The sequence below is a fragment of the Limanda limanda genome, chromosome 14 (genome assembly GCF_963576545.1).
Source record: "Limanda limanda chromosome 14, fLimLim1.1, whole genome shotgun sequence".
Lineage (NCBI taxonomy): Eukaryota > Metazoa > Chordata > Actinopteri > Pleuronectiformes > Pleuronectidae > Limanda > Limanda limanda.
Genome location: NC_083649.1, coordinates 11,765,952 through 11,778,645, shown reverse-complemented (window position 1 = coordinate 11,778,645; position 12,694 = coordinate 11,765,952). Strand labels below are relative to the sequence as shown.

At 41.5% G+C, this 12,694-nt stretch overlaps 2 protein-coding genes across 2 annotated transcripts in view; one reads left to right on the top strand and one right to left on the bottom strand.

Annotated features, from left to right (window-relative positions):
- LOC133018956 (uncharacterized) overlaps window positions 1–6,193 on the bottom strand; it is a 14,125-nt gene extending 7,932 nt beyond the window's left edge. Inside the window, exons 1-3 of the mRNA XM_061085297.1 lie at window positions 5,847–6,193; window positions 4,607–4,731; window positions 3,858–4,069 (exon numbers count right to left, since the gene is read on the bottom strand). Coding sequence (XP_060941280.1) covers window positions 3,858–4,069; window positions 4,607–4,731; window positions 5,847–5,975 — 466 coding nt within the window. The 5' untranslated portion in view covers window positions 5,976–6,193. The remainder of the gene's footprint in view (window positions 1–3,857; window positions 4,070–4,606; window positions 4,732–5,846) is intronic.
- A 78-nt stretch (window positions 6,194–6,271) lies between these two features.
- Window positions 6,272–10,435, top strand: htatsf1 (HIV-1 Tat specific factor 1). Its single transcript, XM_061085906.1, has 10 exons — window positions 6,272–6,408; window positions 7,029–7,193; window positions 7,732–7,957; window positions 8,073–8,120; window positions 8,222–8,376; window positions 8,736–8,899; window positions 9,026–9,122; window positions 9,202–9,291; window positions 9,601–9,738; window positions 9,931–10,435. The coding sequence occupies exons 2-10, from the start codon at window positions 7,029–7,031 to the stop codon at window positions 10,273–10,275; spliced, it is 1,428 nt and encodes a 475-aa protein (XP_060941889.1). The 5' UTR covers window positions 6,272–6,408; the 3' UTR covers window positions 10,276–10,435.
- Window positions 10,436–12,694: the final 2,259 nt, after the last annotated feature.

Below are 12,694 nucleotides of genomic sequence, written 5' to 3'. Positions count from 1 at the left end.
GTAATACAGCCCAAAAAGCTTTTGAGACCTTTCAGTCAAATCCACAAACGTGAAATTAGCAAAATGTTGTTAATTGAAAACTGCCCTTACAAATACACACACACACACTCATATTTTTTGAATTATTATTTCTTATGGTCTTACTTACTTTGAAATTACCTCCAGACATATACAACGAAACATCTCCCATGATTTATTAGTTCCCTGAACACATCTTGTTGAATGTTTGAGTCAAAGGTGAGTTAAGCTTTGTTTTCTTTCTTCATAATGTGTTATATGTTGCAGCCCAGTTTTTGTGGTTGTATGTTTTGATTCATAACGGCCATGACCTCTGACCTCCACAAAGGGACGGGTCATGTGACACACTAACACCAGGACATCAGTATCTTCATGAGAACCAAACAAATGCCTCTGCCTCTTTCGGATTTACCTGCTCTGCATCCCAGAGGCTTTCAGTAAACATAGTTGGGAACAATGTGTGCGTGTGGGAGATCAAGGTAGAAAGACAAGGTGTGTTTATGTGTGTGTCCATACAAGGGGCCCAACTGGGGAGGACACACTCTTTCAGGGGCCAATGTTTAAATGTTTGGACGCCGCTCATTCTGCTTCAAAACAACATCACACAGCTTCCCTCACACGACCCCTGGTGACCACCCACACAATGACCCTTCACCCGGACACCAAACACACACACAAATACTCAAACAGACACACTCACATGCCCAAAACAGCACACTAGCGTACATGGACACCACTGTGCATACAGCGCACACGTGGGACCCTCTTGCACTCTTACTTGTTGTAAACAATATTGTACACGTCCCCCTCTCTCTGTGTGCCTGTGTGTGTGGACATATAGATCAAAGTCACAAGTATCTGCTTTGTGATAACTGATCAGAGGAGGAAGTGTTACCATAGCTTTAGGGTTTGTACACACTGTCCTCACATGACTGAACCCTGAAGTGCTCAGTTCGCCAGTTTGTATTGTAAGATGCAAAACTGTTGACAACTTGACTTCAAAGCTGATTGTCCGTTAACAGGAACTATATATGGATCAATAATAATTTTTCTCTTTGCCACAGTTGCTGCTCAAAAGCATCAGTTATTTCCTTTTGGAAAAGGTAGTTTCAATGAAACAAGGTTAGGGTTAGGGTTAGGGTGGTGATGTCTACTGATCATCAAAGAGTCTCCAGGACTTTCTCTTTGAAAAGTTGCTGCTGAGTTTTGATGCTTTAAGTGACAGTTTAGGTATCATTGGTTTCATGTTAATAGTTATAAAACCCAGTATTTATGTGTATCTTATTTAATAACAAAAAGATATTATTAATTGATAAAAACTTTTGCATGTCATTTATGGATCCATAAATGGTCCCAGATCACTGAATTATTTAAATAACTAATCCATCAATTAAATTAAAAACTTCAAAGCTCCATGGTTGGATGCACACAAACACGTGGCATTGCATTTACAGACGCACATAATATTTGTGTTAACATATAGACCCGTCTGCCGCCAATAACAAGGAGTTAAATCAATATAGTTGTGCAATATGTGATGCTGCGCACAAAAACACCTACAAGGGACTGAGGTCTAAGCCTGGATTGATTGAGGCTTTGAGAAAATACAATTATAAACTAAACTTCAAAAGACCCAAAAAGAAAATCAGGTGAAAAACGGTTTAAGATCAATGATGCACATTGCATAAAAATGGTTTAATGTGAAGGGCTGGTGGTATCTCTGACAAAACAGAAAGAAAACGATAGCTAGTTGACAGTTGCCTTGTATCTGATGCAGTAGATACGACATCAGTGAGGTCACTCTTTGCAGCTTCAGACTGTAAACCTCATGTAGTAATACAGCTGCTATTTGTTCTGCAGATGGGTCATGTACTGTCTTAGTGGCAGCAACAGCGAAACAGTAAAGAGGTTTTTCTCCGAAATATCAAAAGCTGAAAACAGTTGGATTCTGCTAAACAAGATCAACAGCCCCACCTGGTGGTTGTGTTAAGCAATTCTGGACTCTCCTCTGTTTTCACTTCATCAAAAACAAAATTGTTGACACCACTCAGAGGAAATGATTGACTGTGTCTGTCTTTTCACAGAATATCAGAATATGCTCACTGATAAAAGCCAATTATGGACAACTTAAGTTAATCACAAGCTGCACAAACCAAGCAAGAGCAGCAGAGGAACCCAGCAGCCAGCAGGGGGCAGCGCAGGGTGTGAGCAGTTCACTTCTGCACAGGAAAATTAAAAAATTTAATTAAATTAAAAACAAAAATTACAAATTAAAAAAATAAAATGAGATGAAAGTAAATTTTCACCAATTTCTAATTTCTGCAAAATTCTGCAAATTATGGTAAGAATTTGAGCATGTTAGAGCCCTCATAAGCCAAATCATCTGCATGAAACAAACACACAACCCATACACAATATATAAAAAGAGCGTTAAAAATCCATTAGTCCTTTGTTAAAATACTAAAATTTATTAAAATATGACTGCTGAGGGGACAATGATCTTAAAGATGACAGAAATTGAAGCATGCCCACACATTACAATAATAAAACCATGATCAGATTATAGAATCATTAGTGTCATAATTGGTGCATCTGTTTCCCCACATGTGAGCTACTTTGTCAGTGATGAGCAAATAATTTCTCCTTCAATTGTCTTGTTTTATTGGATCAACCATCCACAACCCAGAGATATTCAGTTAATCATAGTTTAACATTTTTGAACGTGGTACTTTTACGTTTTGGCCCTTTTAGGGTAAACTCTGGCCTGGAGGGGTATAGTATGGCCTAGGCTATTTTACACCCCGGGGTATAGTTGGGCCTTGGACAGTTTATCCCCGGGTATACTCTGGTCTGAACCAAAGAATACCCAGGTTTTATCTGGGCAGGGGTTCATTTGGTCTGTTTACACCGCCTTTACCCCTTCATACACAAGCAATGCAAACTCCTTCTAATGCACAACATGGGTCCAAAATGACCCGTATTCATTTCCTGTTATTTCATGCATGGCTGGGCGTTTCTTTGCTATATTATTGTATACTATAAGGAAGAAGAATAAGCTATAAATGGCTTATTCCTCCTTCATTTAGGAGAAGGCACCTTTGATGACTTTGAAGTGTGGTCTCGGTCATCAAAGCAGCCTTCTACATTTCGGAGAGCTGGATTCAAAGACACACCCACAACTCCAGCTTGATCCTGTAGATTAGAACAATGTTTCAAGAATTTCCTCCTCATCCACCTCATCCTGTTATTCATGCAGCATCTCTATGACCATGTCACCCGTAAGTCTGAAATAACGTGTCGATGTAGTTGGAGGGAACCTGCTGGATCTTCTAATCCCCCAAACTGGAAATAAAACACCCAACTGACTTCAGTCTACAGTTATCAGAAAAGACACATTTGAAAGCTTAGAGTCAAAATCATATCGGCAAGTACAAAAACAATCTGAGTGAAATTTATAACACATAACACTCCAAAATTTTAATCTTGCCTGATTTCACACATAAAACACAAATGCAAATTATTCAAAAGACAGTAGTCCAGGTTTGTGCAGTGTAACTTCTCCAGCTGTGTCTTCATGCAGGAGACGAGCGATGAAACAACCCCTGATGCTCAACATTTTGAAAACAACATTCCTGCTCCCTGAATTAGACAACATAGCAGGACCCCCCCCCCCCCCCCTCCACTCTCTGTGATGCTGCACCTTTCAAAGGGCTAACACAGCCATACTACATTGCATGTAGATCATGATATATGCCTGCAGTGAGAGGGAATACAGATTTCTTTACTGTATCTCTGAAGTGTTCTCGAGACTGTTCTTGAGTATTTGTTATCTGGACCTCAGGGGGTTTTGGGGCCCGACGCAGACGGGGCCTCCAGCGGTTCTGTCGGTTCACACGGGGCAGAGTTAGAACTTGAGGTGTTTTCCTCCTTCCTATCCCCTGACAGGAAGTCATGGATGGCTGTTTCTATGTTTGGTCGGAAAGTGTGGTTCATTTTGGGGTCCACAACCTGCGTGATGATCCTGTCAACACCGGACTCCAACATCCCAGATCTAAAAACAAACAAACAAACAAGATTTACATCAAGAAATGTAATGGTGATTATTGAGGATCGTTGAGCATTCTGACTAGACCGAAACCAGTTGCTCTATTGATCAAGAGGTCAAAAAAAATTTCAACAGCAAAAATACTTGTGGAAGAAAATACATATATTGACTGATTGTTTAGGTAATTTTTTAAGCGAAAATACCATAATCCATACTCATTGAACACATGTAAACAAGTCATTTGAAGACGTCAGTTTATGAAAGTGGATTTTCCTATGTTTTCCGATGTTTTATAGACCAAATGACTATGTGATAGCAGAAAATTATCAACCAAATAACCAATATATTAATAAATAAAAACTGATTGCAGTTCTACTCCCGACCATCCTAATTTTTACTCTTTTGGGCGTTCCCCAATCTGTGGACTAGTGTGTAAAGTGAATAGAATTATTCTAATATATTCTAAATTCAGAAAGAACATTGTTATTTCTTTACACTGTGAACTGGACATTTGTTAAGTCAAAGCCTGAAGGTCCCACTCACTGAACAACACTTTGCCTCAGTCCATTCCTCATCTGGTTCTTGTTGTTGGTTGGGTTCCAGTCTTGCGTGCTCAGGTGCGACGTGACAAAGTTGTCCACTTTTTGTCGCAGGTTCTGATATGCCGGCTGGGAGCAACGACAGGGACAGCAATGTTAAGACAAAGCAGTCAGAAGCAAGGTAAGCAACCCCTGGGCGAATGGCATTTGATACATTTTTAAGAAATAAGTTGTAAATACAACAATAAATTGAAAGTGAGACAGAAATAGACTTTTTGCAATTGTTTTATTTTTAATTTTGTGAACTTCAGGTTCAGGCCATAAGACTTTTAAACTCCTCTGAACTGCAATAACTCCACCAAACCAGCACCCTGGAATATTTGCATATTTGCACCAGCACCTTAATAAGTATATTTGAATATTTGCACTACTGCACAAATTGAACTATTGTTGCTCTATTTTTCTCTTCATCATTAAAGATTTATATTTATATATATATATTTTTTTAATTTTCTATTTTAAATTTTTGATATTCTATTTTATTGTTATTCTATTTTATACTATTTCTATTTTATTTTTTTGGGTTGAAATTACTGAGCATTGCTTAAAGAGAGCCTGTGACCCAAGTATTTCATTGACAGTGACTGCTTCATGTTATCTCTGTGCATTTGACAATAAAAATCTTGAATCTTGAACTTAAAAGCTACACAGCTCACTCACTCTTCCTGCAGATCACTTATTATGGGCTGTTTTACACATGGAGCCGGTCTAAGATCCAAACATGTTCAATGCTATAGATCGACGTGGCTGCTCAGGTGGAACTGCCTGTTTTCAGTTTCCTGATAGATTCAGTGACATGAGCTGATAATCAGTGGAATCCATTCATCCCCTGAACATGTAGTGTTACCTGATCCTCACTCAATAGAGCTGAATTGATCCAACTTGCATGTGCCATAACCAAAATGAGCCCATACAACCCATTGATAGGTTTTCTATTTACTTTTATTGACCCTTTTCCACTCAACAAATATGTAAACAACAACATATTTAGAAACATCCGGGAGACTTTAGCATACAGCTCCACTTCAACAATAAGACAGACTGGGAAATCATCCTGCATCTAATATTTGATCTAAATTATACTAATAATTAAGATAATTCTCAAATTAACAACGGGGTTAATCAAAGACTGGATCCAAACATGCTAACATTAGCTTGAGGTCTGGCTGAAGCTAGCTGCCCACCTTCGTATCGACGTCGGCCAGACAGTCCCGGCGGAACTCGTCGAACAGCCCCCGGTTCTTCAGGTGCTCCACGATCATGGCGATGAGCTGCGGGTCTCCCGGGGGGAGGTTGGACGGAGCCTCCGCCATGTCAGACCCCGGTCTTTGTGTCAGACTCACCCGGGACGTGATACTCGACCGCGGGCTACACGGAGAGCAAGTTTAGCTTCGCGAGGCTGCGGTGGTTACATGAGAAGCGACGGATTTGTCCAACTCTCTGACAAACTGCGGGCGGAGTTAGTGTTCCGTCTTGGTGTGAGCCACTAGCCGAGAAACGGTAGACGCTTTACTAGAAATCAAGTACTCAAATCCCAAATTGCACGCATGCGCGTTGGAGATGTAACCCGGAAGTACTTCATTCAATGGTTGTCGCGGAGTCGGAGGGAAAAACGTAACTTACGGAATAAATCAATTAAAAAACCCGACCTACCCCACCTGAAAAGAGAGAGTTCTCCCGGCGAGGGGAAGCAGCGCCGCTAGTTCCCGGAAGGTTTCGGTTTAGCCTGGACTATCCGCGCTGAAGGTAATGCTAACTAGCTGTGGTTGCTAACATCGACTAACCGATAACTGCCACTACAGCTCACAAGTACCGATTTTAAAATGACACCGACGTGCAGCAGTGAATTGTTGCGGACCCACAACAACAACAACAACAACAACAACAACAACCCTGTGATAGTGACTGTGGGTTGGCTGGTGTGTTGATTGGCTCGCTAACGTTGGGTCCAGCTGTCCGATCCTATAAATAACAGCATGTTGAGTTCAGGCGATCGGATGGACGGTGAAAACACATGCGTGATGGTGTGTGTGCACTCGGTCTGTGTTGAGGGCAGTGATGTGTCAGAAGCTGTTTTTATAGGTTAATCAAGTTATTGTTTGTTTTTGCTCTGACACAATCATAGGTCTTCATGATCATGCCCTGAGCCACACACTGACTCTCTCACTTAAGTTTGGTTGCATGCACAAATACTTATTTACAAAACCTATGATTACAGAGGAAACACTTGCAAGACTGTGAGAACTTCACATTGCAACTACCTCTGAAATATTGCGTAGAAAATGGCAAAGGAGGATAGGAAATCATCACTACTTCGTGTGTAATAATGTATAATGTTTCACTAACATTTCTCCTGCTTGTTGCAGATGAGTGGGCCCCCAGATGCCAACAAAGAGTTTATGGAGCAGCTGCGGCTGCAGGAGCTCTACGGTCAGAAAGCTGCGGCCGGCCATGACCCCTACACCTACACCGACCCAGAGGACGGGACTCTATACGACTGGGACCCTGAGAAGAAGGCCTGGTTCCCTAAAGTATGAACATCACTCCCTCTCGGTTTATGTTTCCCCACAGTGCATTTGGTCTAAAGCCTCTAAATCCCTGCATGCCTGCTCCCCCTTGCTGCATTCTTTTCTTGTTATGGCTGCAGCTTTCTAAACACTGGTATATACAGTACTGTGCAAGAGTTTTGGACAATGAAAGTTCAGTGAGGGTGTTTCCAAAAATAATTACTTTAATATTGTTTTATACATCTCATTTATTTGATTTATACAAAGAAAACATCAACATTGCTGTTTAATCATCACCATTTAATTTGGGAGTGATCAGATGCTTCCCTGCTGCTACTATATGATGGATATGATTGTAAAATGTAAATGTCCTGAAACATGTAGCAGGATAGTACATTTATTTTGATCATAATTTGTTATTAATAGTATGAAGGTTTTGCTTATGGAACATCTGTCAGCAATGAATGCACTACTGAAGGGTTTAGGCCTTTTAAATCTATAATTTGCGGCAAAGAGCCAGTTTCCATGTTGATGTTAAGCAGGTTTGCTTTTTTCCCATTAGATAACAGAGGACTTCATCGCAGCCTACCAGGCCAACTACGGCTTCACTGAGGATGGAGAACAGGATCCAAACGTTGCTGCAGTGAGCAGCACTGGTCCGGCAGCCGCTAAACCAGACAGCAAGTCCTCAGCAAAGCGGAAAGCAGGAGATGCCACTCAGAACCTGAATCCAGACGAGCAGGACGCTGCAGCCAAGGAGAAAGGGGAGAAGAGGAAAGCAGAGCCAGGTAAAGTGATATTCATACACTGAGACGTGAAGGAAAGCAGTGCAAATTAAAGATGTAAATGTATAATTTCAAAGTTTCAGTTTTAATGTTTTTTCCCCTTTTTCTGCACATGTAGGATGGTTTGATATTGATGACAACAAAAACACCAACGTCTATGTGTCAGGTGAGTCTCGCCAACATTTGCTCCCTCATTGTCAAGAAGGCATTCATCCAAGACTGTTAATCCAATCTCTGTCTAATTCTCTCCTCATCTCCTTTCTGTAGGTCTGCCCCCCGACATCAGCAACGAAGAGTTCGCCGAACTAATGACTAAGTGTGGAATTGTGATGCGGGATCCCATTACTGAGGAGTACAAGGTCAAACTCTACAAGGACAAAGAAGGGAATCTGAAGGGAGATGGCCTCTGCTGCTACCTCAAGGTTAGTCTTTTAGTTTCCACTTCCTCCTTTCCACGTTTGTTCGCATGATGGGGAATTCATCCTTTGCTCATCTGCATCAGCACGTGTCAGAATATGTTAATACACCCAATGTTAAACAGAAGCACTTGTTAGTCTGTTGGTTTTTTTGGACTGAATCTGGCCTATAACTCACACACTTCACACACTTCATTTAAATGCAGTAAAAAGGAATTTAGTGACGTGACTCTCATGCACTTTCCGATGCTTTTGGTCCAAATAGATTCTTGCAACAAAAAAGGTAAATTAGCAATATTAGCTTCAATGTGTATTCCTCTATCTGAACAGCTTGTTTATGTGTGTGTGTGTGTTATTTTCTGCAGAAAGAGTCCGTGGCATTGGCTCTGCGTCTGATTGACGAGTCCGAGGTCAGAGGTTACCGCCTCCACGTGGAAGCGGCACAGTTCGAGCTGAAGGGCCAGTACGATGCCAGTAAGAAGAAGAAGAAGAACAAAGATTATAAGAAGAAGATGCAGCAGCAACAGAAGTAAAGTCCGCTCCCTGTTCTTTTGTATTCAACCTCCCACTTGCAGAGATCATCTTCACTCATGACTGAAGAGAAATGAAGACATATGACTGAGCATTTCTCTCTTGTTTTTCTTTGTCTGTGTAGACAGTTGGACTGGAGGCCAGAGAAGAAAGGAGAATTGAGAAAGAGGCATGAAAAAGTTGTCATCATCAGGAACATGTTCCATCCCAGTGACTTTGAGGTACGGAGAGCAACACACATGCAAACCACACATACTGTCTGTTCTGTGTGTAACTCTCTGTGATCTCTGCCTCTTTTAGGAAGATCCACTGGTGCTGAATGAGTATCGTGATGATCTGCGGTCTGAGTGTGAGAAGTTCGGGGAGGTGAAGAAGGTCATCCTCTTTGACGTGAGTTGAATGTCGTTGGTGATTACTCAAAGTCCTGAGATACTGTCAGACATGCACTGATCTCTGGACACTTCCATGAAAAGGGCTGATGTGCTATGAAAAAAAATACTTGAATTCCCCAGGTGAATTTATAAGTCAAGTCCGGCCTCCTGTGTGTTTTCCTAGGCAAACACCTGAAAATGTCTGGATCCCGTTTCCAGACATTTTCCAGAGTTTGTGTCTGAAAATACCTATAGTAGAATGTTTTGAATTTCCTATTAATGGTATCAATACAGAGACTGTACATGGTTGCGATTGTTTGTGCTGCAGAGACACCCAGATGGCGTCGCATCAATCGCGTTCAAGGAGCCCGAACAAGCCGACGCATGCATTCTGTCGTTCAATGGTCGCTGGTTTGGAGGAAAGCAACTGACTGCCGAGCTTTGGGATGGAACGACAGACTACCAGGTACATTAACCAAAAATACAAATAACAGAAATACTTTGAGATTCAACTGGGGAGGCCCAGCCAAGCTCATACAATAAGGTTAACCGCAACTTTGGGGAAAAATACAGCCACTGTCTGTGTTAAGGATTGCGATGCCAAATCACTGAAGTTCTCTACCCCCGGCAAGAAGTCATGTTCATTCTTTTTGCGCAGGTGGAAGAGACGACACGAGAGCGAGAGGAGCGACTGAAGGGCTGGTCAACTTTCCTGGAGACTGACGATCAAGGCAATAAGATCACCAAACCTGCAGAGATCGACACTGCCAAAGAACCTACAGGGCCCTCCGACCCAGCAGAGCCCAAACAGCCCCCGGAGACAGCAGAGCCTAAACAGCACCTGGAAATAGTGGAGCCCAAACAGCACCCAGAGAAAGGGGAGCCCAAACCCGACCCGGAGACAGCAGAGCCCAAACAGCACCCGGAGACAAAACCACAACCGGAGCAGGACCTGGACTCCACAGACAGCAGCATGGAAGGAAGCGATGACGAGGCTGCTTAGTTATTTACATGCGCAACTTTGGTCTCCATGGCAGCCAAGTAGGACAATTGAGCTTGAGTGGACTGCTGAAAAGGTCTGTGTCCCTCAGAGGAGGAGTGATTTGGACAGTTTGAGCTGTTTTGTTATGTATAATAATAAAATACTGATTTTTCTCCTGTTATCATTTTGGTTTGTATTGTAATTAGACCTGCATTGTACAAGATGGTTATCCTTACTGCTCACAGTTCTGTGACCCTGAAATATCTGTGAATTACAGAAGATAACTGTCTGAGCTCTAAACTGGTTGGATTTGAATTGTAGGAGGTGTTTTAGCTTCTGTTTATTACATTTATTTAAAATAACAGTAATATACTCAGATTTGTTCTCGATCACCTGCTCTTTATCCCTCCTCACCACTAGATAGCGCTGTAATCCAGCTTTTTCCTCTCTTGGTTGGTAATACCTGTTCTTATAGAACAGTAGATTTGACAGGGATGCCACTTTAGAACCAGAACAGAATTGATTGTTTAAGCAGCAGTTTTAAAGCCCAAAATATTTTCACAGAAAACATCTTCTGTTTTCCTGACTTCTGATATTAAAGTTGTTTCAACAGGACATGTATTTCATGTGGTTGAAACATACTAAACATGTACTGTTTTCTTATGAATAATCTTTAGTAGGTATTTGTAACGTAAATTATCATTATTAGCTTTTCTTAAATTTTGTAGTATTGTACTCCACTACTACTATTAATACTGCCAATATTACTTCACAGCTGTTGTTACATGTCACTGTGCAGATTAGGATTAGTAATATACATTGTTAAGTTTTTAAACTGCCCCACTTACCCATTGTAATATTAAAGAGACCTTCTCATTATTGCATTAATAACTAGAATGGTACTAAGTGAAACTCAAACCTCCGCAAGTCCAAACAATCTAACACATGATTAAGTTCTTAAAGTAGAAATATAAAAGTGGAGATCTGACATCATAAATTATTCATTCTTTAGCTTATAAAACATGGTTAATAGGAAAAAAAAGGGATCCATTGATCTGCATCTACATCAACATTCAATGAGTTCCTCTCCGGTCCAGGCCACATCACTCAACTGGGTTTGGAGGTAATTGGTTTGGTAGTTTTTGTGTAATCCTGAAAACAGACATGGAATGAAAACAGCCTTCTTGTCCGAGGTAAGACAAACATATAAAATGTCTTTTGAACCAAGGGCCTTTTGCAGTGAGGTGACAATGATAACCACTATTTTAAAAGGGCTAATTCTGCATTAGTATATTTCTATGGTTGTCATAGAGCTGATCCCAGAATTTGTCTTGTATTTTTCCGCTGTGCTTTTGCCGACATTTAAAATCGAAAACACAATTTGTGTCATTTTTACACAAAGTCACAACAGAAGCATCCTTTGTGATCTCTAACATCCCACTGCATTATTAAGGTTTTTCATTCAGGGAGAATCTATGGTGCACAATCAACCTTCTGGGTGTGTTCTCCTGCAGCTGCTCTGGCTGGAACTGAAAGTGCAGCTGCAGGCTTGACTTGGTCTTCTTTGCAAATGAGTTCCCTGATCCCAGTTGTGCTAACCCGGATAAATGAGGCCTTAAAACACTGCATGTGTAAATGAGGGTACATTGTACAGAGAGGTTTTGAACACAGTGTTCTCAGTTTTAACAATAAACTTAAACTTATGGCTGCAACATAGTTCACAAGCGATGCAGCAACACTGCGAGTCAACACAGAGGTGCGGACAGAGAGAGATATGGGATAAGAGCAGCAGCAGAGGAGGAAATGGACAGAGCATGTGAGTGGAGGGTCTGTGTTTGTGTGTGTGTGTGTGTGTGTGTGTTTGTGTGTGTGTTTGTGTGTGTGTTTGTGTGTGTGTGTGTATGTGTGTGTGTGTGTGTGTGTGTGTGTTTGTGTGAGTGTGCTCTGCTCCCTGGAGTCCACCCTGGAGATCGCTTGGGAAAAAGACCTCTAGGTCTGCCTGAGGTCTGACTTACAGCCAAGAAAAGCAAGACTAAAATAGAAGGAGGGAGAGAGAGAGAGAAAGCGAGAGAGAGAGAGAGAGAGAGAGAGAGAGAGAGAGAGAGAGAGAGAGAGAGAGAGAGAGAGAGAGAGAGAGAAGATGTAGAGGGCGTGAGAGGAGGAAGGTGGAGCCAAAAAGATGGAGAAAGAGAGTGGACAAAGAGCTTTGTATCTGAGTAGGAAATGTATGGAAAATAAAAACATTCACATGGTGTTTCCCTGACGCACACACACACACACACACACACACACACACACACACACACACACACACACACACACACACACACACACAAACACACACAGTGCTGATTGGAACCACATGTTGACAGAGAAAATAATGGGAAACTGTGAATTGTTTGATTTGTTTTCCCTCCTTGTTGCTTTGGGATGGGGAGCG